This window comes from Oryctolagus cuniculus, chromosome X (assembly GCF_051225735.1).
Source record: "Oryctolagus cuniculus isolate XC-2025 breed Fujian yellow rabbit chromosome X, ASM5122573v1, whole genome shotgun sequence".
Classification (NCBI taxonomy): Eukaryota; Metazoa; Chordata; class Mammalia; order Lagomorpha; family Leporidae; genus Oryctolagus; species Oryctolagus cuniculus.
This window is the reverse complement of record NC_142888.1, coordinates 37699397-37723940: the sequence shown is the minus strand read 5'-3', so window position 1 is coordinate 37723940 and position 24544 is coordinate 37699397. Positions and strand designations below refer to the sequence as shown.

The 24544-nt window shown below is 42.8% G+C and overlaps 1 protein-coding gene across 3 annotated transcripts in view; it reads left to right on the top strand.

Annotated features, from left to right (window-relative positions):
• Positions 1-24544, top strand: part of FAM120C (family with sequence similarity 120 member C) — a 111694-nt gene that overhangs the window by 28047 nt on the left and 59103 nt on the right. For all 3 annotated transcript variants that reach the window (XM_002720026.6, XM_089324764.1, XM_089324765.1), the window contains exon 4: positions 15675-15803. In XM_002720026.6, the coding sequence (XP_002720072.3) occupies positions 15675-15803 (129 nt within the window). The remainder of the gene's footprint in view (positions 1-15674; positions 15804-24544) is intronic.

The following is a 24544-nucleotide window of genomic DNA, read 5'->3' as shown; positions in this document are numbered from 1 at the left end:
GTCAAAAAAAATAAATAAATAAAAATAAATAAAAATAAAAAAAATTGCAAGTCTTTCACATATTTATACAGATAAAAATAGTTATGGTCAATACCCTTAATATCTTAAGAACTCAAAGAAATATATGAAGAAAAATACCTCTGTCTCAGTTATAAAATAATCAGAAAAGGACAGAAGCAGAAAATTAGCTGCAAAGGAAATGCAGTGGCCAATAACATTACTTTTAGCTGTTTGCTCTCAGTAGTGATCAGGCATAGGAACTCATTGAGCAGTGTGAGAACAGTTTAGCAAGTATTGCGGCATTTATCTACCCACTTCTATGAGGGCTCTAGCTGGTACACTTCTCATACACTTCTGGTAGAGGTGTAAGTGGTAACTGTGTTATTTTTCACCAGTTGCTTCACTCTCCTAGACAACTGTTTCATCCTTTCTCCCCTGCTCCCCAAGCCTATATCATACTAGTACTTTCTCCTCATTGGCTCACTCTCCCATCCAAGTACTAACCAGGCCCGACCATGCTTAGCTTCCAAGATCAGACGAGACTAGGTGCATTCAGGGTGGTATGGCCATAGACCTTGGCTCACTCTCAATTCATGAGCTCACCTGCTATTTCACTGAGAAAATGAAAGCAACATGAACTTCTACGAGCTCCCAAACCCTCTTCATCTGACCTACACGTACTGGTGTGCATGTACACTCTGCTTGCCTCCGATTAACTGTGGATGACCTGCTGATGCTCCTGTCTAAAACCACTCCACTTAGACTAGATCCCATCCTGTCTTGCCACCTGAAGAATATCAGTACAGCAATTCTCCCACTCTTCTTCCTGCATCATCCTTTTTCCTCTTTTCATTGGCTCTTTCCCATCAGATATATAAGCATACAGCCAATCTTGACCTCATTCTCCCCACCAAAGCGCCTGCTCCATTTTTCTTCTTACAACAAATTCCTCTAAGGAGTTGTCTATACTTGAGCTGCTCACTCTCCTCTTCCCCTGTTCTCACTTCCATCTGATTTGCTGAAATTGCCCTGACAAGGTCATAAATTACCCCCACGTTAATAAGCACAATGGCCAGCTCTCTGTTTTTATCTCACTTGACCATCAACAGAATCGGACAGGGGCTGGCGCTGTGGCATTGTGAATAAAGCCGCCACGTATAGTGCTGGCATCCCATATGGACACTGGTTCAAGTCCTGGCTGCTCCACTTCTGATCCAGCTCTCTGCTATGGCCTGGGAAAGCAGTAGAAGATGGCCCAAGTGCTTGGGCCCCTGCACCCACATGGGAGACCTGGAAGAAGCTCCTGGCTCCCGGCTTTGGATTGGTCTAGTTCTGGCTATTGCAGCCATTTGTGGAGTGAACCAGTGGATGGAAGATCTCTCTCTCTCTCTCTCTCTTTCTGCCTCTCTGTAACTCTACCTTTCCAATAAAATACATCTTTAAAAATACAGCATTGGAAGATTATGGCCGGCGCCGTGGCTCAATAGGCTAATCCTCCGCCTGCGACGCTGGCACACCCGGTTCTAGTCCTGGTCGGGGTGTCAGATTCTGTCCCGGTTGCCCCTCTTCCAGTCCAGCTCTCTGCTGTGGCCCAGGAGTGTAGTGGAGGATGGCCCAAGTGCTTGGGCCCTGCACCCCATGGGAGACCAGGAGGAAAGCACCTGGCTCCTGGCTTCTCATTGGCGCGGTGCGTCAGCCGCAGCAGCCATTGGGGGGTGAACCAATGGAAAAAAGGAAGACTTTTCTCTCTGTCTCTCTCTCTCTCACTGTCCACTCTGCCTGTAAAAAAAAATACAGCATTGGACAGAGTTGCTGATTCTTCACTTGGCTTTAAGGACATTACTGTCTTCTTGCTTCCTTCTTGCTTACTGCTACTACTATCTCCTGTGCTTCTTCTGTGTCTTCTTCTCTAGTTCTTTTCAATTAACTTGTTTCCATTTTATTTGAAAGGCAGAGAGAGAGAGAGAGAGAGAGAGAGAGAGAGATTTCTTCCATCTCCTAGTTTACTCCTCAAATAGCTGCCATAGCCAGGGCTGGGCCAGGCTGAAGCCAGGAGCCTGGAACTTAGTTGGGCCTCCTACAGGGGTGGCAGGGAGCCTAGTACTTGAGCCATCATCTGCTGCCTCCCAGGCATGCATAAGCTGGAAGCTGGGTTGGACGCAGAGTAGCTGGCACTTGAATCAGGTACTCTGGTGTGAGATGCAGGTATCCCATGTGATGACTTAACCTCTGAGCCAAATGCCTGCCCCTCTTCTAATTTTTTTTTAAAGATTTAGTTGTTTGAAATTCAGAGTTACACAAAGAGAGAAGGAGAGGCAGAGAGAGAGAGAGAGAGAGAGAGAGAGAGAGAGAGAGGTCTTCCATCCACTGGTTCACTCCCCAATTGGCCGCAATGGCCAGAGCTGTGCCAATCCAAAGCCAGGAGCCAGGAGCTTCTTCCGGGTCTCCCATGTGGGTACAGGGGCCCAAGGACTTGGGCCATCTTCTACTGTTTCCCAAGCCAATAGCAGAGAGCTGGATCAGAAATGGAGCAGCCGGGACTTGAAGCGGCACCCATATGGGATGCCAGCACTACAGGTGGCAGTTTTACCCACTATACCACAGCACCGTCTCCTCCTCTAATTCTTAACCGCGGAGTATCCCAGAGTTCCACCCTGATTCCCTTCTCTTTTCTGTTTACACACATGATTTATCTCATCAAGTCTCTTGACTGAATAACATCTGCCCATTGAGGATTCCTAAATTTGTGTCTCTGACCTCTCCCTTGAACTCTGGATTCTAGTATCTAACTGCCTGCTGAACATCTTCTTTTTCATGTCATAGGCATCTTGAAGTCATATGTCCCAATGGCAATTCTTGATCTTTCCCCTAAGCCTCCTCCTTTCTCAGACCTCCTCACATTCATTAATGACAACTTCAGTCTTCAAGTTTTTTAGACTAAAATCCTTGGGATCATCCCACCTCCTCTCTTCCTCACCCCCTATATGTCATCTGTTGGCAAATACCATCAGAGCTTCCTTCTATTTATTTCAAGTTTTAAACATTTTTTAAAAATGTTGACAGATACAAGGATTGTGCATATTTTGTGGTATTATGTGATATTTTGGTACATGTTACACATGTATAATAGTGTAATATCCAATCAGAGATTGTGTAATATCCAATCAGGCATTTAACATTTGTTAATAGTGAAAGCATTTGAAATATTATCTTCTAGTTTTTTAAAATAGAGAAATATACCGTACATTAAGATTATGTATTGTCACTCTACTGTGCCATAGAACTCCTCAACTTCTTACTCCTATCTAGCGCTAACCTACTACCCATCGATGACCATCGTTCCATCCTTCCCGTCCCACTTCCCTCCCCAGCCTGGGGTAATGACTATTATATTTTTAACTTCTATGAAATCACCTATTGTTTAGACTCCACATAGGGTAGGAGTGAGATCATGTGATGTTTGTCTTTCTGTGTCTGGATCATTTCACTTAACATTATGACCTCCAATTCCATTCATGTTGCTGTAAATGACAAGATTTCATCCATTTTTATGATTCAGTAACATTTCATTGTGTATATGTACCACATTTTCTTTATCCATTTATTGGTGGACAGACACTTAGGCTGTTTCCATTTCTTCACTATTATGAATAGTGCTGCAAAAAATGTGGGGATGCAGATGGTTCTTTGACAGATGGATTTCATTTCCTTTGGCTATATACCCAGGAGTGGGATTGCTGGATCATATGGTAGTTCTATTTTTAATATTTTGGGGAACCTCCATAGTGTTTTGGGGAACCTCCATGGTGTTTTCCACAATGTCTGTACTAATTTACATTCCCACCAACAATGTGAAAGGTTCGTTTTTCTCCACATCCTCCTAAGCACTTACTGTCCTTTGTCTTTTTAATAAAAGCCAACCTTACTAGAGTGAGGATCTCTCCTTGTGCTTTTCATTTGCATTTCCCTGGTCATCAGTGATGTTGAGCATGTTTACTTGTACCTGTTGGCCATTTGTATGTCTTCCTTGAGAAATGTTTATTTAGATCTGCTCATTTTTAAATTGAATCATTTGGGTTTCTTTTTTGCTTTTGAATTAAGTTCCTTTTATGATCTGAATATTAATCACTTGCTATAGCTTGTAAATTTTTTTTTTTTTTTTTGCCATTTGAAAGTTGTCTTCTCTTTGTTTGTTTCCTTTGGTGTGTAAAAGTTTTCTAGGTTGATGTAATCTCATTTTTCTATTTTATCTTTTGTTTCCTGTGCTTTTGGTGTCTGATTTAGAAACTCCTTGCCCATTCTGATGTCCTATTGTGTTTTCCCTCTTTAAAAATATATTTATTTATTTGAAAGGTAGAAAAACAGAGAAAGACACACACACACAAGCACACACACACAGACACACACAGAGACATCTTCTGTCTGCTGGTGCACTCTCCAAATGCCTGCAATAGCCAAGGGCCCAAGTACTTAGGTCATTTTCTGCTGTCTTTCCAGGCACATTAACAGGGAGCTGAATCAGCAGCTGAAAAGCTGGGACTTGAACCTGTACTCCAATATGGGATACATTGTTACAAGCAGCCACTTAATGTGCTGTACCACAGTGCCAGCTGCTTGCCTGTGTTTTCCTTTAGATTCTGAATTTCAGGTCTCATATTTAGGTCTTTAAGCTGATTTCAGTTGATTTTTTAAAAAAAGATGTATTTACTTTATTTGAAAGGCAGAGTTACAGAGAGGGAGAGAGAGAGAGATCTTCCATCTGCTGGTTCACTCCTCAAATACCTGCAACATTTAGGGCTGGGCTAGGCTGAAGCCAGGAGCCAGAAGCTTCTTCTGGGTGTCCCACGTGGGTATAGGTGCCCAAAGACTTGGACCATCATCTGCTACTTTCTGCTGCTTTCCCAGGTGCACTAGCAAGAAGCTGAATTGGAAGTGGAGCTGCTGGGACTTGAACTGGCATAAGGGATGCCGGCACTGAAGACAGTGGCTTAACTCGCTGTGCCACAATGCTGACCCCTTGGGTTGATTTTTGTACATAGTGAGAGATAGGAGTCTAGTTTCATTCTTCCGCAATCAGATATCCAATTTTCTCAGCATCGTTCATTAAAAATACTACCTTTTTTGGGTTGCATATTTTTATAGCATCTTTGTCAAAGATCGGTTGGCTGTGGATGTAAGGGTTTACTTCCAGGGTCTCCATTCTGTTCCACTGATCAATGGATCTCTTTTATGCCAGCATCATTCTGTTTTAATCACTGAGCCTGTTGCTTTGTTCTTTTTGCTCACAATTGCCTTGGCTCTTCAGGGTCTTTTATGGTTCATTGTAAATTGTTCTAGTGTTTTTTTCTAGTTATATGAAAAATGTCATTGGAATTTCATAGGGATTGCATTGAATCTGTAAATCACTTTGGATAGTGTGTTCATTTTAATGCTACTGAATCTTTCAGTCCATGAATACAATTTGTGTTTCCAATTCTTCGTGTTCTCTTCAATTCTTTCATCAATGATTTATAATTTTCATTGCAGAGATCTTTCATCTCTTTGGTTAAATTTATTCCCAGGTATGTTTTTGTAGGTATTAGAAATGGGATAACTTTCTTGATTTCTTTTTCAGCTGATTCATAACAATGCTACTGATTTTTGTACTTTACTTTTGTTTTCTGCAACTGTGTTGATTTTTTTTTTACTAGTTGTAATAGCTTTTTGGTGGAATCTTGGGAGTTTTCTATAAATAAGATCATGTCATCTGCAAATAAAGACAATTTGATTTCTTCCTTTCCAGTTTAGATGCCCTTACTTTCTTTCTTTTGTCTAATTGCTCTACTTAGGACTTCAGTACTATGCTGAATAAAAGTGGTGAAAGTGGGCTTCCTTATCTTGTTTCAGATCCCAGAAATCCTTTAGCTTTCCCTGATTCAGTATGATGTAAGCTGTTGGCTTGTTATATACAGCTGTTATTATGTGGAGATATGTTTCTCTACCTAATTTGGTCAAAGTTTTTATCATTAAGGGATATGGGATTTTTTCAACGTTTTTTTCTGCTGTTATTGAGATGATTATATAACTTTATTCCTCATTCTGTTAATATGGTATATCACATTTTTCAATTTGCATATGTTGCATACTCATTACGCCTCTACAATGAATCCCACATGATTCGTGTTAAACTTTCTAATATCCTATTAGATTTGATTTACTAGTATTTTTGCATTGATGTTCACTAAGGATCTTGGCCTGTAGCTTTCCTTTTTGTTGTATCCTTGTCTGGTGTTCTTTTCTTAAAGACTTTTATTTATTTGAGAGGTAGATTTACAGACAGTGAGAGGGAGAGACAGAGAGAGAGGTCTTCCTTCCAGTGGTTCACTCCCCAAATGGCTGCAACGGCCAGAGCCGAGCCGATCTGAAGCCAGGAGATTCTTCTGGGTCTCCCTCAAGGGTGCAGGGGCCCAAGCACTTGGGCCATCTTCTACTGATATCCCAGGCCATAGCAGAGAGCTGGATCAGAAGTGGAGCAGCCGGGACTCAAACTAGCTCCCGTATGGCATGCTGACACAGCAAGCGGTGGATTAACTTACTGCACCACAGCGCTGGCCTCCCTTGTCTAGTTTTGATATCCAGGTAATATTGATATCTTAGAATGAATTTGGAAGAATTAACTCCTGTTGAATTTTAAAATAATATAAGCACAATTCATGTTAATTCTTTAAATGTTTAGTAGCATTCAGCTGTGAGTCCATCTGGTCCTGGGGTCCTCTTCAATGGGGAGATTTTTTTTTTTTTACAGGCAGAGTTAGACAGTAAGAGAGAGAGAAAGGTCTTCCTTCCATTGGTTCACCCCCCAAATGGCCGCTATGGCTGGCGTGCTGCGGCCGGCGTGCCGCACTGATCCGAAGCCAGGAGCCAGGTGCTTCCTCCTGGTCTCCCATGTGGGTGTAGGGACCAAGCATTTGGGCCATCCTCCACTGCACTCCCGGGCCACAGCAGAGAGCTGGCCTGGAAGAGGGGCAACCAGGACAGAATCCGGCGCCCCAACCAGGACTAGAACCCGGGGTGCCAGCACTGCAGGTGGAGGATTAGCCTAGTGAACTGCGGCGCTGGCCAGGGGAGATGTTTTTAATTACTGATTCCATCTCACTTCTCATTACTGATCTGATTAGTTGTTCTATTTCCTCAAGATTCAATCTTGGTAAGGTGTATGTGTACAAGAATTTGTCACTTTCTTCTAGCTGATTGAATTTGTTGCCATATAATTGTTCATAGTAACCTCTTAATCCTTTGTATTTCTGTGGTGTCAGTCAGAATGTCTCCATTTTCATCTCTGATTCTATGCATTTGAGTCTTCTCTTTTTTCTTGGTTAATCTAGCTAAGAGTTTATCAATTTTCTTTATCTTTTCAAGGAACAAGCTTTTTATTTCATTTTTTATACCATTGTTATTTTAAGTCTTGTGTCATTTATTTGTGCTCTGAGTTTTTTTTTTCTTTTTTTTTTTTTCTTGACAGGCAGAGTTAGACAGTGAGCGGGAGAAACAGAGAGAAAGGTCTTCCTTCCATTGGTTCACCCCCCAAATGGCCGCTGTGGCCGGCATGCTGCGCCGATCTGAAGCCAGGAGCCAGGTGCCTCCTCCTGGTCTCCCATGTGGGTGCAGGGCCCAAGTACCTGGTCCATCCTCCACTGCACTCCCGGGCCACAGCAGAGAGCTGGACTGGAAGAGGAGTAACCAGGACAGAACCAGCACCCCAACTGGGACTAGAACCCAGGGTGCCGGTGCCGCAGGCGGAGGATTAGCCTAGTGAGCTGCAGCGCCGGCCTGAGTTTTTTTTAAAGATTATTTATTTGAAAGTCACAATTACAGAGAGAAGGGGAGGCCAACAGAGAGAGAGAGAGGTCTTGCATCCACTGGTTCATTCCCCAATTGGCTGCAACAGCCAGAGCTGTGCCAATCTGAAGCCAGGAGCCAGGAGCTTCTTCTGGGTCTCCCATGTGGGTGCAGGTGCCCAAGGACTTGGGCCATCTTCTACTGCTTTTCCAGGCCATAGCAGAGAGCTTAGTGGGAAGCAAAGCAGCTGGGACTAGAACCGGCACCCATGTGGGATGCCGGCACTGCAGCTGGCGGCTTCATCCATTACACCACAGCGCTGGCCCCATGCTCTGAGTTTCATTATTTCTTTCCTTCCACCAATTTTGGGTTTGATCTGTTCTTGTTTTTCTAGTTCCTTGAGATACATGCAATAAGTTGTTTGAAATGCAAGCACTGATTGCCATAAACTTCCCTCTTCGTACTGCTTTTGCTATACACATAAGTTTTGGTAGGTTGTATTTCCATTTTCATTCATTTAAAAATGTTTTGATTTCCTCCTTGATTCACTGATTGTTCAGAATTGAGTTGTTTAATTTCCATGTATTTGTGTAGTTCCCAAAGTTTTTATTGTTACTGAATATAGTTTTAGGGCATTGTGATCATAAAAGATACTCTATATGATTTCTATTCTTTTAAATTCATTGAGACATGCTTTGTTACTTTTCATATGATCTATCCTTTAAAATGGCCCATGTGCTGCTGAGAAGAACGCGTATTCTGCTGAGGTTGGATGGAAAGTTCTGTAGATGTTTGGTGGTTCCATTGATCAAGGTTATAGTTTACCTCTACTACTTTGATGATTTTTCTATCTAGATGATCTGTCCACTTCTAAAAGTAGGATGTTAAAGTCCTCTGTGGGGAGCAATCCGGACTAGACTGAGTTACTGGAATTAAGACTTATTCTATGCATCTGCTCTCCCACAATATGGCGCTGGGAGAGAAGTAAACAGCTTCTGCACAGCTGCCTCCAGTTCAACCAATAAACTGTAGGACTTGCTCCTGATTGGAGGAGAGCAGCGTACTCAGCGTGTGGGCAGCCGAGTTGGGATTGGCAGAGGAGGACTATAAAGGAGGAGAGAGACGGCATGCATCAGGAACATCTAAGGGGAACATCTAAGGGGAACACCTGTGCAGCCCCCGAGAAGAGCCGGCCGGCGGTGTGCCGCTCCCCTGCGGAAGTGGGGAATGTGGCCAGGGGGAACTGCCCTTCCACGGAGGTGGAAGGGATAGTAGCCAACCCGGGAAGAACCAGCAGCAAACCCGGGAAGGGCCGAGCAGATGAAAGAACAGCGCAGGGTCCTGTGTCGTTCCTCCACGAAGAGGGGGAGCGACATAATGGTGCCGTGACTCGGATATGAAGCCTAGGCAGGGCTTAGTGTCGTTCCTCCACGAAGAGGGGGAGCGACATCCTCTACCATTATTGTATTATAGTCTGTCTCTTCCTTTTTTTAATAGTTGGCTTTTTAGAAAGTTAATTTATTTATTTGAAAGGCAGAGTTAGAGAGAGGCAGAGGCAGAGGCAGAGAGAGAGAGATCTTCATTCACTGGTTCACTCCCTAGATGGCTGCTACAGCTGGAGCTGCCGTGATCTGAAGCCAGGAGCCCGGATGCCCAAGCACTTGAGCCATCTGCTACTGCTTTCCCAGGCCATAGCGGAGAGCTGGATTGGAAGTAGAGCAGCCAGGACTTGAACTGGTGCCCATATGGGATGCCGGCACTGCAGGCGGCAGCTTTACCTGCTACATCACAGTGCTGGCCCCTCTCTCTCTTCCTTTAGGTATACTAATATTTACTTTATGGGAGCAAATGAGGTAAGCCACTGCCTGTACCACCAGCATCCCATACTGGGTTCTGGTTTTTAGTCCAGGCTGCTCCATGTCTCTCTCTTTCTCTCCCTCTTTCTGTAATTATGCTTTTCAAATAAATAAATGTTTGCTTTATGTATTTGGGTGCTCTAACATTGGGTGCATATAATATATAAGTGTTACTTCCTCTTGCTAATTGAGTTCTTTATTATAGTTATATAAAGACCCTCCAGTTCTCTTGTTACTGCTTTTGATTTAAAATCTACTTTATCTGATAGAAGTATGGCTACTCCTGCTTTCTTTTGAGTTCCATTCTTTTTAAACATTTTTAAAATTTATTTGAAAAAGGTAGAGAGGTAGAGAGAGAGCGAGAGCTAGAGTGTAAGAGAGAGAGAGGGAGAGGGGTTTGCCATCCTCTGGTTCATTCCTCAAATGCCCTCAATGGCCAGAACTGAGCTGATCCAAAGCCAGGAGCCAGGAGTTTCTTCTGCATCTCCCACATGGGTGCCGGGGCCCAAGAACTTGGGCCACCCTCTGCTGTTTTACCAGGCACATTAGCAGGGAGATGGATTGAAAGTGGAGCAGCTAGGACTTGAACCAGCACCCATATGGGATGCTGGCACTGCAGGCCAGGGCTTTAACCCACCACACCACAGCACCGGCCTCTTGAGTTCCATTTTCATGGAATATCCTGTTCTATCCTTTCACTTTTGTTCTGTATAGCTAAAGTGAGTTTCTTGTAAGCAGTATATAGTTGGGTACTGTTTTTTAAATTCGTTCAGTCATTCTTTTAATTGGCAAATTTAGACTGTTGACATATAAGGTAATTATTACATATGATCTTACTACTACCATATTGATACTTGCTTTATATTTTTATTGTTGTTCCTTTCTTTGTCCTTCTCTTATCATCTTCATTTGTGATTAAGTGGTTTTCTCTAGTGGTATACTTTGATTCTTTATATATTTTTTGATAAGTCTGTTATAAGTTTTTGCTTTATGTTACCAGAGAAATACAAAAAATTTCTTTAAGCTATAACAAAGGGCTGGCATTGTGGCAAGGCAGGTAAAGCTGCTGCCTGCAGTGCTGGTATGTCATATGGACACCAGTTTGAGTCCTGGCCACTTCTGATCCAGTCCTCTGCTATGACCTGGGAAAGCAGTAGAAGATGGCCCAAGTCCTTGGGTCCCTGCACCCACGTGGGCGACTGGGAAGAAGCTCCTGGCTCCTGGCTACAGATCAGCACAGCTCCAGCTGTTGCAGCCAACTGGGGATTGAACCAGTGGATGGAAGATATCTCTCTCTCTCTCTCTCTCTCTCTCTTTCTGCCTCTCTGTAACTCTGCCTTTCAAATATTTATTTATTTCCACCCACTGGTTTACTCCCCAATTGGCAGCAACAGCTGAAGCTGTGCCGACCTGAAGCCAGGAGTCAGAAGCTTCTTCCGGGTCTCCCACGCAGGTGCAGGAGCCCAAAGACTTAGACCATCTTCTACTGCTTTCCCAGGCCATAGCAGAGAGCTGGATCGGAAGTGGAGCAGGCGGATCTTGAGCCAGCACCCATATGGGATGCCAGTACTGCACACGGTGGCTTTACCTGCTACGCTACAGCGCCGGCCCCCTATAGTATTTTTGATTGGTAATTTTTTCCTTAGTATAGTATCGTATTTTTCATTTTACTTTTTTTTTTTTTTGACAGGTAGAGTGGACAGTGAGAGAGAGAGAGAGAGAGAAAGGTCTTCCTTTTGCCGTTGGTTCACCCTCCAATGGCCGCCTTGGCCGGCACGCTGCGGCCGGCGCACCGCGCTGATCCGATGGCAGGAGCCAGGAGCCAGGTGCTTTTCCTGGTCTCCCATGGGGTGCAGGGCCCAAGCACCTGGGCCATCCTCCACTGCACTCCCTGGCCACAGCAGAGAGCTGGCCTGGAAGAGGGGCAACCGGGACAGTATCCGGCGCCCCGACCGGGACTAGAACCCGGTGTGCCGGCGCTGCTAGGCGGAGGATTAGCCTAGTGAGCCGCGGCACCGGCCTCATTTTACTTTTCAATTGAAGGATTCCTATTTTATTTTGTTCAATTTCATTTTTACTGAATCTATTAGAATATTGAATCGTTTCTCTATATTCTCATTTATTTTGTTGAGTTTCCTTAAAACAGCTAGTTTGAGATCTTCAAGCATTTGGAATTTTCAGTTCCTAGGTGACTGGTTGTCTTGCTGTTTCGGTGAGGTCATGGTTCCCCAGAAGTTCCTGATGCTTATTGGGGTGTGACATCCTCCGCACATTGAAGGATTAGCTTTTAGTAATCTGGCATTGTCTGGGGCCACCCTTCTAGAAATTCTAAGCAGTCGGATCATTTTCTCTGAGCCCATGGATACTTCTGCTATTTCTACACTAGCTAGCACCCTACATCATGGTTTGCCTCAGGTCCACTGTTGATATGTTCTTGCTGAGTCATTTCCACAGTGCTCTTCAGACTCAGTTTACCTGCAACCTGCAGTTGATGTGTTGTTCAATAGGACTGAGGAAGTACCTGAAAATGAGTAGCGTGTCCCTACACGCCTCTTCCTGGGCCTGTGGTAGTCTCAGATTCCTTGTCCTCTGTCCACGAACGCCATGATTCTGTACTACATCTGGAACCCTCAGCCCACCAAGAGCAGTGCAGCCTGGAGGTAGGAACAAAGCTCACACTGCGGTGAGCTGTTGGCTGCTGAGACGTGCTCAGCGCCCGATGTGACACCCACCAGCTACCACTGATGCTGGCTGGGATATGCGCTGGGCCCCGAAGCATGTGCAGAGGCTCTGCCTGCCAGCACTGTCCTGGAGACAGGACTGTTAGGATCTGTTCCATGCTGGATTTTACCAGCCTGCCACTGCGTCTCCAAACAGTCCTATGATTCCTTGCTGCATGCCCAAGATTGTAGGGGGTGTGATGGGGCAGCCCCTCAGCTACTCAGGCAGGCCCTAGATGGATCACACCTGAATCTCACAGTTACCCGGCCCTGTGCAATCTCAAGGGTGCACAGCAGGGCTGCGAGAAGCTGATGGTGCTACACTCCGAAACTAGTGTGTCTCACCAGGGCGCAAGGCACTGCCTGCTACAGGGCTAAGTCCAGAGACTGTGCACAGGGACCTGCTGTGGGAGACACTGTCAGGATCACACTTCCCTGGCCCCTTGCTGCCCAAGGTTGCAGGAGAGTAATGAAAGTAGACCATGGCCCCAGGCTCCCACAGTCACAGGTCCCTATAAAGTCCTCAGGGTTTCCATCAAGCCCTCTAGAGGCTGGCAGTCATATCCGCCAAAATGAGCCCGACCTCCTGAAGCATAGGTCTCCACGTGATGCCTTGCTAGGGAATACTGGCTGAGAGCTAGAGGCTTGATCAAGTGCAGGTCTCTGTGCAGCAGGCCTGGCTCTGAGCTGCCAGGAGCGATCCTGAGCTCCCTCTTCTGGCCTCTCGGCATTGCTGCAGTTTGGCTTTCTGTAGGCTGTTGGAGGAGGGGCGGAACCGCCAAATACTCACTCCTGGGTTTCTGGGCCTTAGGGGCAGCACAGGGGAGCTCGGTCCGATGGAATTTTTGCACAGTGGGCCTGACACTGGGCTTCAATCCACTGTCCCTTTCCCAAGCAGGAGTGTCTCTCCATGCCGTGGTCTTTGGATCTGGGGCAAGGTTAGCACAGTCAACTCTTTTCTTGCTGCTTTCTTCAGTGGGACAATGCTTATGATTCTAACAAGGCAAGGCACTGTGCTCTCTCACCTGGCTTCAGGAGTGCTTGTGAAGGTGACTTGATGTGTTGTCCAGCTGTTCACATTGCTTTCTCTGCGTGGAGGTAGTCACCATTTTGGTTCCACCTCTCTTCAAATTGACTGGCTGCTCACCATTTCCCCACTGCTACCCTGGCCAAGCCACCATTACTTGTTTATTGTTATTTTAAAGATATATGTATTTATTTATTTGAAAGAGAGAAAGAGAGAGAGAGCGAGAGAGAGAGAGAGCTGTTCCATTGGTTCACTTCCCAAATGGCCACAACGACCAGCAACTCCATCTGGGTCTCCCACATGGGTGGCAGGGGTCCAAGTACTTGGGCTGTCATCTGCTACCTTTCTGGCCATATTGGAAGCCAAGCAACCTGAGCTCGAACCAGCACTCCCCTAGGGGATGCCAGGATCACAGGCTTAGTCTGCTGCCCGCAATCCCAACCCCATTTGCTGGGATTTTGATAATAGCTTGTTAACTGTTGGTTTTCTGCTTCCTCTCTCCCTACTTTCATATATTCTCAACATATCAGCAGAGTGCATCTTTAAAAAAAAATGACTGACTCATATCCCGTCACTTCTCTATTTCAGATCTTCCAGTGCCTCTTCATGTCACCCACCAAATCCTTACCCTGGTTACAAAGCCCTGTATTGTCTGGGCCCCTGTGCTATGTCCAATCTCATCTCCTCTTTCGCTCTGAGGATCTTTGCACTTAGCAGTCCCTCTACTTAGAATGCTTCTTCTTCCCACATAACTAATTTCCCACTCCTAGATGTTTTAACAAACATCATTTGCCCAGTGAGGACTTCCTGTTCACACTCTTTAAAATTATGGGCACACATGCACATGTGTACACACACACACACACTCACATTCCCTAGCCATTTCTCTATTTTATATTTTCTTTAAAGCACTTATCTCCCTTTATCACACTGTGTAGTTTTCATCTTTATTTTCCTTTTTTAAACTCCCTTCATCCCATCCCAGCTCAGCTACAAATAGAATTTAAACTCCTGCAAGGGAAGGAGTTTTTGTCTTGTCTTGTTCACTGCTATATCTCTGGTCCTAGGACAGTGCACGCAGTACATAGCACGCAGTAAATATTTTTTTAAAGGAATGAATGATAGTCACCTTTTAGCAAAACAGTTTGTATTGAAATTGTTGAAGGGGTTTATGCCCTGACTCAGCAATGACAGTTTGAGGGAGCTTGTAATTAAATGATTGGAAAATGGACAGCAAGGTATACCCACATTTCATCATAGCCGTACCATTTATATCTCTCTAACAATTTCAAGTATCATGAAAGAAGGGAAAGGGGTATAATGGTACAGTGAATCACCCTTGTAACGTCTTCCAGATTCAACAGTTAACAAGATTTTGCTGTACCTTCTGGTTTTATTGTTGTTGCTAGTGTAATTCAAAGCATACAGCAGATTTCAAGTCATGTCACTTAGGCATTCTTACATATACATCACTGAAACACTTGGACACTTTCTTACATAAGCACCATGCCATTATTATCCCTAGAAAATGAGTGCTAGGTCCTGATACTATCTTAATATCCATTCAATTTTCATATTTCTTGATTGAATCTTAAAAAAAATCTTTATGAGGTTGCTTCAGATGGGATCTAAACATGGTCCACACATTACAACTTCCTTTTATTCATCTATTTTTGAAATATTGATTTATTTCTTGAAAGGCAGAGTTATACAGAGAGAGAAGGATAGACAGACAGATCTTCCATCCACTGGTTCACTTCCCAAATGGCCGCAATGACTGGGGCTGGGCCAGGCTGAAGCCAGGAGCCAGGAGCTTCCTCCGAGTCTTCCATGTGAGTGCAGGGACCTAAGGACTTGGGCCATGCTCTGCTGCTTTCCGCAGGTGCATTATCAACGAGCTGAATCAGAAGTGGAGCAGCCAGGACTCAAACCGGTGCCCATATGTGATGCTGGCATTGCAGGCGGTGGCTTTACCCGCTATGCCACAATGCCAGCCCCACGACATTATTTTTAAAGGCGAATAATTGGAAGCAGCCAAAATGTCTCCCAAAAGAAACCTGATAAATTATGGCATGACATAAAATAGTAGTTTTCTGTGTAGAAGGGTTATTAGTATCTTTGCAACTGTTTGGTCTTTTCCAAGTGCACTGTACTGGGATAGGTTTGTGTCTGGAGTTTCTTACCCCACCTCACCGTTTTCCTTAGTTGTCCATCCTTAATATCAATGCCCCTTCCTTATCTTGCCTTTCCTAGGTTCGAGCTCATCAGCTGGTTCTTCCTCCCTGTGATGTGGTGATCAAGGCTGTCTCCGAGTATGTAAGTTCCATTAAGGACCCCTCAAACCTGGATGTGGTTGGGAAGGATGTTTTCAAACAGTCTCAGGTGAGCTGGCCTTCTCCTTCCTTTCATGCCCTCCTCAGCAGCTCTCCCGATATTTACTGTGATGCCCAATTGCTCTCCTCTGAGCTGCTTGTCTTTAACATGCTTACAGACTACACCCTCAACATTTCCTAGTTTGTTTGTTTGTTTGTTTGTTTACCAAAAAACATTACTAGGCCTTGGTGGAAAGGGCACTTCACCTTTTTTGTATGGATAATTGGAGTAATGCAAGTCCATTCTGGAAAATTTAGAACATGAAGAAAAGAAGCCGTTTAAAATCTCATTAACCAGGAACAGCTTGCGGCTGTTAACACTCTGACATGTCTCCAAGTTTTCTTTGTTTGTTTTGATGTATATGATAACATAAAATAAGCCTCTGTGGTGGATGATAATGGGTAATGAAAAAGACCACTCAAAGTGAGTCTGCATAAAACAAGAATCAGGGGTGGGCATTTGGCCTGACAGCCACATCGTATCTGGGGACAGAGCCCACCTTTGCTTCCAATCCAGCTTCCTGCTACTGTGCATACTGGGAGGCAGCAGGTGATGGGTCAAGTAGTTGAGTCTCTGCCACCCACGTGGAAATCCTGAATTGAGTTCCAGTCTCCTGGTTTCAGCCTGGTCCAGCCTTAGCTATGGAGGGCATTTGGGCAGTGAACCAGGGGATGGGAGATCTCTGTCTCTCTCACTTTCTGCCTTTAAAACTAGCCAGAATCAAAATTTCATGTTAATTAAGGAGAAAGAACTCAACTGATATCCTCCAGAATGAAACTAAAAATTAAGCAAATAAGTTACTTTTATTTCTGACAAATCGCATTATACTTACAACTGGATTTTTACTTTTTAAGGTAACATACAAACTGACTTTTGTGTGTATGTGTATACAGTTCTATGGATTTTTAGCATATTCACAGGTTTACATAACCACCATGGCAATCAGGATACAGAACAATTTTACTATCCCAAAAATCTCTCATGCTATCCCGTGGTAATAATAATCCCCATCCTTAATTCCTGGCAACCACTTGTCTGTTCTCTGTTGTAGTAGTTATGTCTTCTAGAGAATAGTCATGTGAATGTAATCATATAGTATAGAATCTTTTGAGAATGGCTTTTTCCATTCACATAATGCCTTGAGATTCTTCTAAGTTGTAGAAGATTAACACATCAGTAACTCATTCCTTTTTATTACTGAATAATATTCATTGAATGGATATAGCAACAGTTTGTTTATCCATTCCCCCTTCAATGACAGTTCGATTGATTACTGTTTTTGGTGGCTGTGAATAGAACTGCTATAAATATTTATGTACAAGTTTTTGTACAAGCATCACTATTCAGTTCCCAAGTGTAATTACCTAGGAGAGGAATTTCTGGCCACATGGTAGGTAAGTGCACATCCAATTTTATAAGAACTTTGCCAAGCCATTTCCCAGAGTAATTGCTCCATGCCTAACTGGCGCTTGATAGTCACAGTATTTTTTGATTTATCAAATACGATTTCTATATATTTATGTATACAACACATCAATTTGACATATGTGTACATCTTGGAATGGCTAAGTTGAGCTAATTAACATGCATTGCTTCACATATTTTTCCTATATGTGGTAAGGGAACTTAGAACCTACTCTCACTAATTTTCAAGAATAAAATGTTATTAACCATATCATCATGTTATACAATAGATTGTCAGTTTTTTATAGTGATTCTAAAGGTGCAATGGTGGCACCTTATCCTCCTTGTAATTTGCATTTTCCAAGTGACTAATAATTGTTCTTCTTTCCTCTATGATGAATGGTCTTTTCATGAGCAATCTTTTTCCTGTTTTGTTTAATAGGTTTGTTTACTTAATGTTGAGTTTTGAGAATTCTTTATATGTTCTGTATACAAGTCTTTTGTCAGGTATCTGGTTTGAAAATATTTTCTCCTACTCTATTAATTTTTTAATATTTATGTTATTTATTTGAAAATCAGAGTTATAAAGAAAGAGGGAGAGACAGAAAAAGATCTTCAATCCACTCCTCGAATGATTGTGATGGTTGGGGCTGGGCCAGGCCAAAGCCAGGAGCCCAGAACTCCATCTGGGTGTCCCATATGGATGGGCAGGGGCCAGAGTATTTGGGACATCTTCCTCTGCTTTGCCAGGTGCATTGACAAGGAGTTGAGTTGGAATCGGAGCAGCTGAGACTCAGACCAGTGCTCTGATATGATATGCTTGTGTTGTAGGTGGAGGTTTAACCTGCTGCACCACAGGGCTGGCCCTCTATTAATTCTTTTAACAATATCTATTACAGAATAAAGTTTTTAATTTTCATCAATTTTTATCTTTTATAGATCATGCTTTTGATCTCATATATAAGAATACTTTGCCTAACTATGGGAATGAGAATTTTTTCATGCTTTGTTTTAAAAGTTATATAGTTCTTCACTTCACATTTAGGGCAGATCATCCTTTTTTAGTTCATTTCTGTGTACAATGTAGTAGTTTTAAATTTTTTTTGTATATGGATGCTCAATTGTTTCAACAGTTTATGGAGAAAACTATCTTACCCATTCAGTTGCCTTTTCACTTTTGTCAGTAATCAACTGGTCATACTTGTGTGAGGCTATTTCTGGACTGTCTTTTGTTCAGTTGATTCATCTCTATCCTTCCACCACTAGCACACATTCTTGAATAGTATAGATTTATAGTAAGTCTTTAAACTGGCTAGTGATCCTCCAATTTTATTCATTTTCAGTATTATATTATTTTTTAAGTTTGTTTGCCTTTCTTTGTAAATTTTAGAATAGCTTTATATTTACCAAAGAAAAATCTTGGGCTCTTGATTAGAATTATGCTAAATATATAGATGAATATCATGAGTCATTGAATCCATGAATTTAGTTTGCCTCTCTATCGAGGTCTTCTTTGATTACTTTCTTTTTTTAAAGATTTAATTATTTATTTGAAAGGCAGAGTTACACACACTCACAGCAGAGAGAGAGGAAGAATCAGAGAGAGAGGTCTTCCTCCCACTGGTTCATTCTCCCAGTGGCCCCAGTGGCCAGAACTGGGCCGGTATGAAGCCAGGATCCAGGAGCTTCTTCTGGGTCTTCCCAAGCACTTGGGCCATCTTCTACTGCTTCCCCAAGCACATTAACAGGAAGCTGGATTAGGAGTGGAGCAACCAGGACAGGAATTGGCACCCATATGAGATGTGGACATAGCAGGCTGCAACTTAACCCACTACACCACACTGCCAGTCCCTTGATTTCTTTTGTGTAAAACTCTCATAATTTTAAACATATAAGCCCTGTATATATTTTTCTATTTAAGTATTTCATGTGTAAGTATCTAATATAAAGGATATTGTGTTTATTTCCATTTCTGATGGTTCATTGCTTATATATAGGAATATGATTTTCCGTTGACCTTATACTCTGTGATCATTCCAAACTCATTACTTCTAAGAGTTTTTTGGTAGATTTCATATTGTCTGTGTATGGGGACAGCTTTATTTCTTTGTTTACCATCTGTATGCCTTTTTTTCTTGATTTACTGTGCTGTTTAGGGTTTCCAAGTAATGTTGGATAGCAACGCTGAGAGTAGATATCCTTGTCTTGTTCCTGATCTTTAGAGAGAGTATTCAGTCATCATTAAGTATGATATTAGCTATTTATTTTGTACATGTATGTTATCAGACTGAAAAAATTCTATTTTTCAGTTTGGATTTATTTTATTTGAGTGGTAGAGAAAGGGAGGGAGGGAGAGAACAAACATGTAGTGTTCTGCTGGTTTGTTCCTCAAATGCCAACAACAGTTGTGCTGGGTTGGGGCCAAAGCCAGGAAGTCATTCCAGATCTCCCACATATGTTGCAAGAGCCCAGCAACTTGAGCCAGGTCTGCATTGGCAGGAAGCTGGAAAAAGGGGCTAGAGCTGAGAACCTGCCTCAGGTACTCCAGTGTGAGACCCTGGTGTCCTAATCAGCATCTTAACTGCTATGCCAAATACTGGCCCCAAGTGAGAAAATGCTCTTCCATTCCTTGTGTGCTGTGTGGTATATTTTGTCAAGTACATTTTCTACATCTATTGATAGAATCATATTGTTTTTCATCTTTGGTCCTTTAGTCCATTAATATTTTGGATTGATTTTTGAATATTGAACCATGCTGCATTCCCAGGACATGGTTCTAATGAATTATTCCTTTTTTGTATTAGTGAATCTGAATTGCTGGTATTTCATTGAACATTTTTATGTTTAATTTCATGAGGGATATTGGTCTATACTTTTGTATACTGTGTTGATCTGTTTATTTTTTATTTTTTTAAGATTTGTTTATTTACTTGAAAGAGTTACAGAGAGAAAGAGAAGGAGAGACCAATGCAGATCTTCCATGGGGCCAGTGCTGTGGCATAGTAGGTTAAGCCTCTGACTCCACCTCTGGCATCCCATATGGGCGCCGTTTCCTGTCCCAGCTGCTCCTCTTCCAATCCAGCTCTCTGTTTATGGCTTGGGAAAGCAGTAGAAGATGGCCCAAGTGCTTGGGCCTGTGTACCCTCGAGGGAGATCCAGAAGAAGTTCCTGGATCCTGGCTTCAGATGGGCCTAGCTCTGGCCCTTGTGACCATTTGGGGAGTGAACCATTGGATGGAAGACCACTCTCTATGTCTCTGTCTCTGTCTGTCTGTTTCTCTCTCTGTAACCCTGCCTCTCAAATAGTAAACTTAAAAAAAAAAAAAAAGAGAAATCTTCCTCCTATTGGTTTACTCTCCAAATGGCTGCAAAAGCAGGGGCCGGGCCAGGCTGAAGCCAGGAGGAGCCAGGAACTTCTTCCAGGTCTCCCACGTGCGTATAGATGCCCAAGGACTTGGGCCATTTTTCACTGTTTTCCCAGGTACATTAGTAGGGAGCTAGATCAGAACTGGAACAGCCAGAACTTGAACCATTGCCCATGTGGGATGCCAGCACTGCATATGGCGGCTTAACTCATTGCACCACAGCGATTTTACTTTTAAGTCAGGGTGTTGCCACACTCAAAATGAAAAGGCAGCTGCTCCTCTCTCTTCTGTGGGGACTGCTGATAGTTTTGGTTTAGCAGACAACCCACTTAGGTTCAGATCACTGGATCTCAGCATCCTTCTGTGGGCTGTGCTTTAATGGAAGTGCTTTTTATAAGGCCTTTGCAGATATAGGTGTGTTAACTCCATGTACAAAAGGTCTTCAGAAGGTTCATGGAAATTGTGTGTTGTGGAAAACTGCACGAATTTCAAAGTTTTTGTCACCAAAAATGTCTTTTTAATTCTGCTTTTCTATAAACTTTTTGAAGTGCCCGTGCATGTACTAGTTAGTGCCTGGTCTGGGTCTATGGTCTATCTCTGCCTCTCCTTATTTTTTTAAGAGATAGATTTATTTATTTATTTATTTGAAAGGCAGAATGACAGAGGGAGGGAGGAATAGAGAGAAAGAGATTTTCCATCTGCTGGTTCACTCCCCACATGGCTGCAACAGGCAGGTCTTGGCAGCCTGAAGCCACGAGCCAGGAACTCCATCTTATATGGGTGGCAGGGGCTCAATTACTTCAGCCATCAGCTGATGCCTTCCCAGGTGTATTAGGAGGAATTTGGATCAGAAGCAGAGCAGCAGCTCCTTGAACTGGCACTCCATTATGGAAGTTGCAGTTTACCCTGCGAGGCCAAGATGCCTACTCCCCTGGTTTCTCAAAATCCGTGTTCTGCTGTTGATTGTAAGATTGATAGCTCAGGGGGTGAGTGTAAGAGTTCATAACCAAGCTTGTTTAGTTGATTTTTGAGCTGTTCCATCTCTGTGATCTCTTCAGTACTTCCTGATCATTGAGCCACTCCCTTTTCAGTCCTCTTGCCATAAAGTCAGGAATTTAATTATTCAACTCTGCCATATAATTTTTGTGACTGCATTTGTAGATGTCTCTCTCTTATTTGAAATGCAGTTACACAGAGAGAGAGACAGAGAGAAAGAGATTTTTCATTTTCTGGTTCACTCCCCAAATGGCTATAACAGCCAGAACTGGGTCGGGCTTAAGTCAGGAGCCTGGAACTCCATCCAGCTCTCCCTCATGGGTAGCAGGGGCTTAAGGACTTGGGCCATCTTCCGCTACTTTCCCAGGGCACATTAGCAGGGAGCTGGATTGGAAGTGGAGCAGCGGGGACTCAAACCGTTGCTTATATGGAATGATATGCTGGTATCACAGGCACTGGTTTAACCTGCTGTGCCACAATGCTACGCCTGCCCCAGCAGCATCCTAACCACTACATGAAATGCCTACTCCTAAGCTTACCTTTTTATTCCATTTCCACCAACTTTCTAAAGCCCTTTCATATTATTTAATGGAAAAAGAAAGATGATGATGTGATGAAATGTGATGATTTCACTTATGTGGAAAAAAGTAAAACCCACGTTGGCATCTATATAAACATGAGCACTTCAAAAATTTCATGGAATAACGAAAATAAAAGGTATCTGTGCAGTTTCACAAACTTTTTGAGGTACCCTATATACGTTATATGTACAAGCACATAGCAAAACTTAGGAAAGAACATCTACGTAAACTGTTACCATTGCTCACATCTGGGGAAGGGAGTGGGTACAGAGAGAGATATTAAGGAAGACTCTGTATGATTTGGGTTGTTTTAGATAGTTTTCAATTGTAGATGTTACTAAGTATAATGAGATAATAAATAAATAAATAGGTAAGGGAACATTGTTACGATAGAGTGTTGTTCAATCACATAAGTATCATTCCCTAAGTTTGTCATTTGCAAATGTTCTTTAGATTTGGAGCCCTTTTTTTTTCAAACAATTCTGTCAAGTCTAGTTGTTTGAGAAGGTGGACAGATTTTTGTTTCTGAGTAAGGCTGGAGGGCTAGGAGATCTTTATTCCTCTGGACATGCACGCATACATGCAAATAAAGAAGGCTGGCACGATATATAGCTGTGGGTACTAGCAATCACAGTCTCTGAGAGATGACACTGTAAGTTTCCCCAAAATTTGTATTACGTGTTTTAAGTTTTCTGCAAGAAGCAAACACTATTTGTTATAGTCAATTATTTTTTTCTAAAACTGTTCAAACTTTGGGCTGTATCATGAACTGAACATTCTCATATGTTGATGATAGCAATAGAACTTGAGGTGTCTGTTCTGCAAAGAGATTTAGTACCATGTGTCAAGAGTCTAAAAATGATCATACCCTTTGATCTAGTAATTATACGTCTAGGAATTTTCCATTTGAAATAACCCAAGAGATTTATATACACATATGCTTATGAGAGCATGATTTATCATGAAAAATGACATAGGATAGCATAGTCTTACATTCCATTTGATAAAATAGAAAGATTTCTAAATAGTCGTGGAAAAAGCATGACAAGTGAAAAAGGCCCCTTCTCAGCCCTTCCTCCCCCTCTACAAGAGATAAACAGTAATTTTTACCTGTGTTGCCATAGATTAGATAGCTAAGCTTTATATGTCCTCATTTGTATCTCTCTTCTTTTACCCAATATGATAGTATTGATGAGATTTATACATATTATTGTGTGTATCAGTGCTTTGTTCTTTTGATTGCTGTATGGTATCCCACTGTATGATTTTACCATAATTTGTTCTCTTGTTGATATACATTTGAGTTGTTTCCAGTTTGGGACTTTTTTAAATGAAGGGATTGTTAATATTCTTTCATGTTTCTTGGTAGATATATGTGCTCATTTCTTCTGGGTAGATACACAGGAGTAGGGTTGTTGTGCCAAAAGGAAAGGACATGTTTAATTTTGTAAGAAACTGCCAGACTGTTTTCCAAACTGTACCAGTGTATACTCCCACCAGCAGTATGCTGGAGTTCCAGTTAGTCCATGTCCCTGAAGGTGCCTCATACTGATAGCCTTCCATTGTAACCATTCTGGTAGATGTGTAAAGGTGTCACATTGTGGTTTTATATATGTTTCAGTACTTTGGGTTTAGCTCATACCTTTTGAACCAATATAATTTCCTTTTTAAGTTTTCTTCCTAAGGATATTGCCTGAAATACACAAATAACTTGAATGGACAGTGTATACCCTTTGCTGCATAACATATTTTTAAAATATGTATCTATTTTCAATTTATTTGAAAGGCAGAGATCTCCCGTCTGCTGTTGCACTTCCTAAATACCCACAATTGTTGGGCCTGGGCCAGGCCAAAGCCAGGAGCCCGGAACTCCATCCAGATCACCCATGTGGGTGGCAGGGACCCAAGTACTTGAGCCATCACATGCTCCCTCCCAGGATTCACACTAGAAGGAACTGGTTCAAAAACAGAGTAGCCAGGACTTGAACCAGGCACTCTGGTATGGGATGCAGCTGTCTCCAGTGACAAGCACTGCACCAAATGCCCAGCCTCTGCATGACTTATGATAGCCAAATGTGAGAATTAGTTACATGTTAAATATTAGGAAAGTAGTTACATAATTTATGATGCATTCATGATGGTGAAATATGCAACCATTTAAAGTTATTTAGGCGGGGGGATGGTGCTGTGGCACAGCAGGTTAACACCTTGGCCTGAAGCACCGGCATCCCATATGGGCGCTGGTTCGAGACCAGGCTGCTCCACTTCCAATCCAGCTCTCTGCTATGGCCTGGGAAAGCAGTAGAAGATGGTTCAAGTCCTTGGGCCCCTGAACCCATGTGGGAGACCCAGAAGAAGCTCCTGGCTCCTGGCTCGGGTTGGCACAGCTCTGACCATTGTGGCCA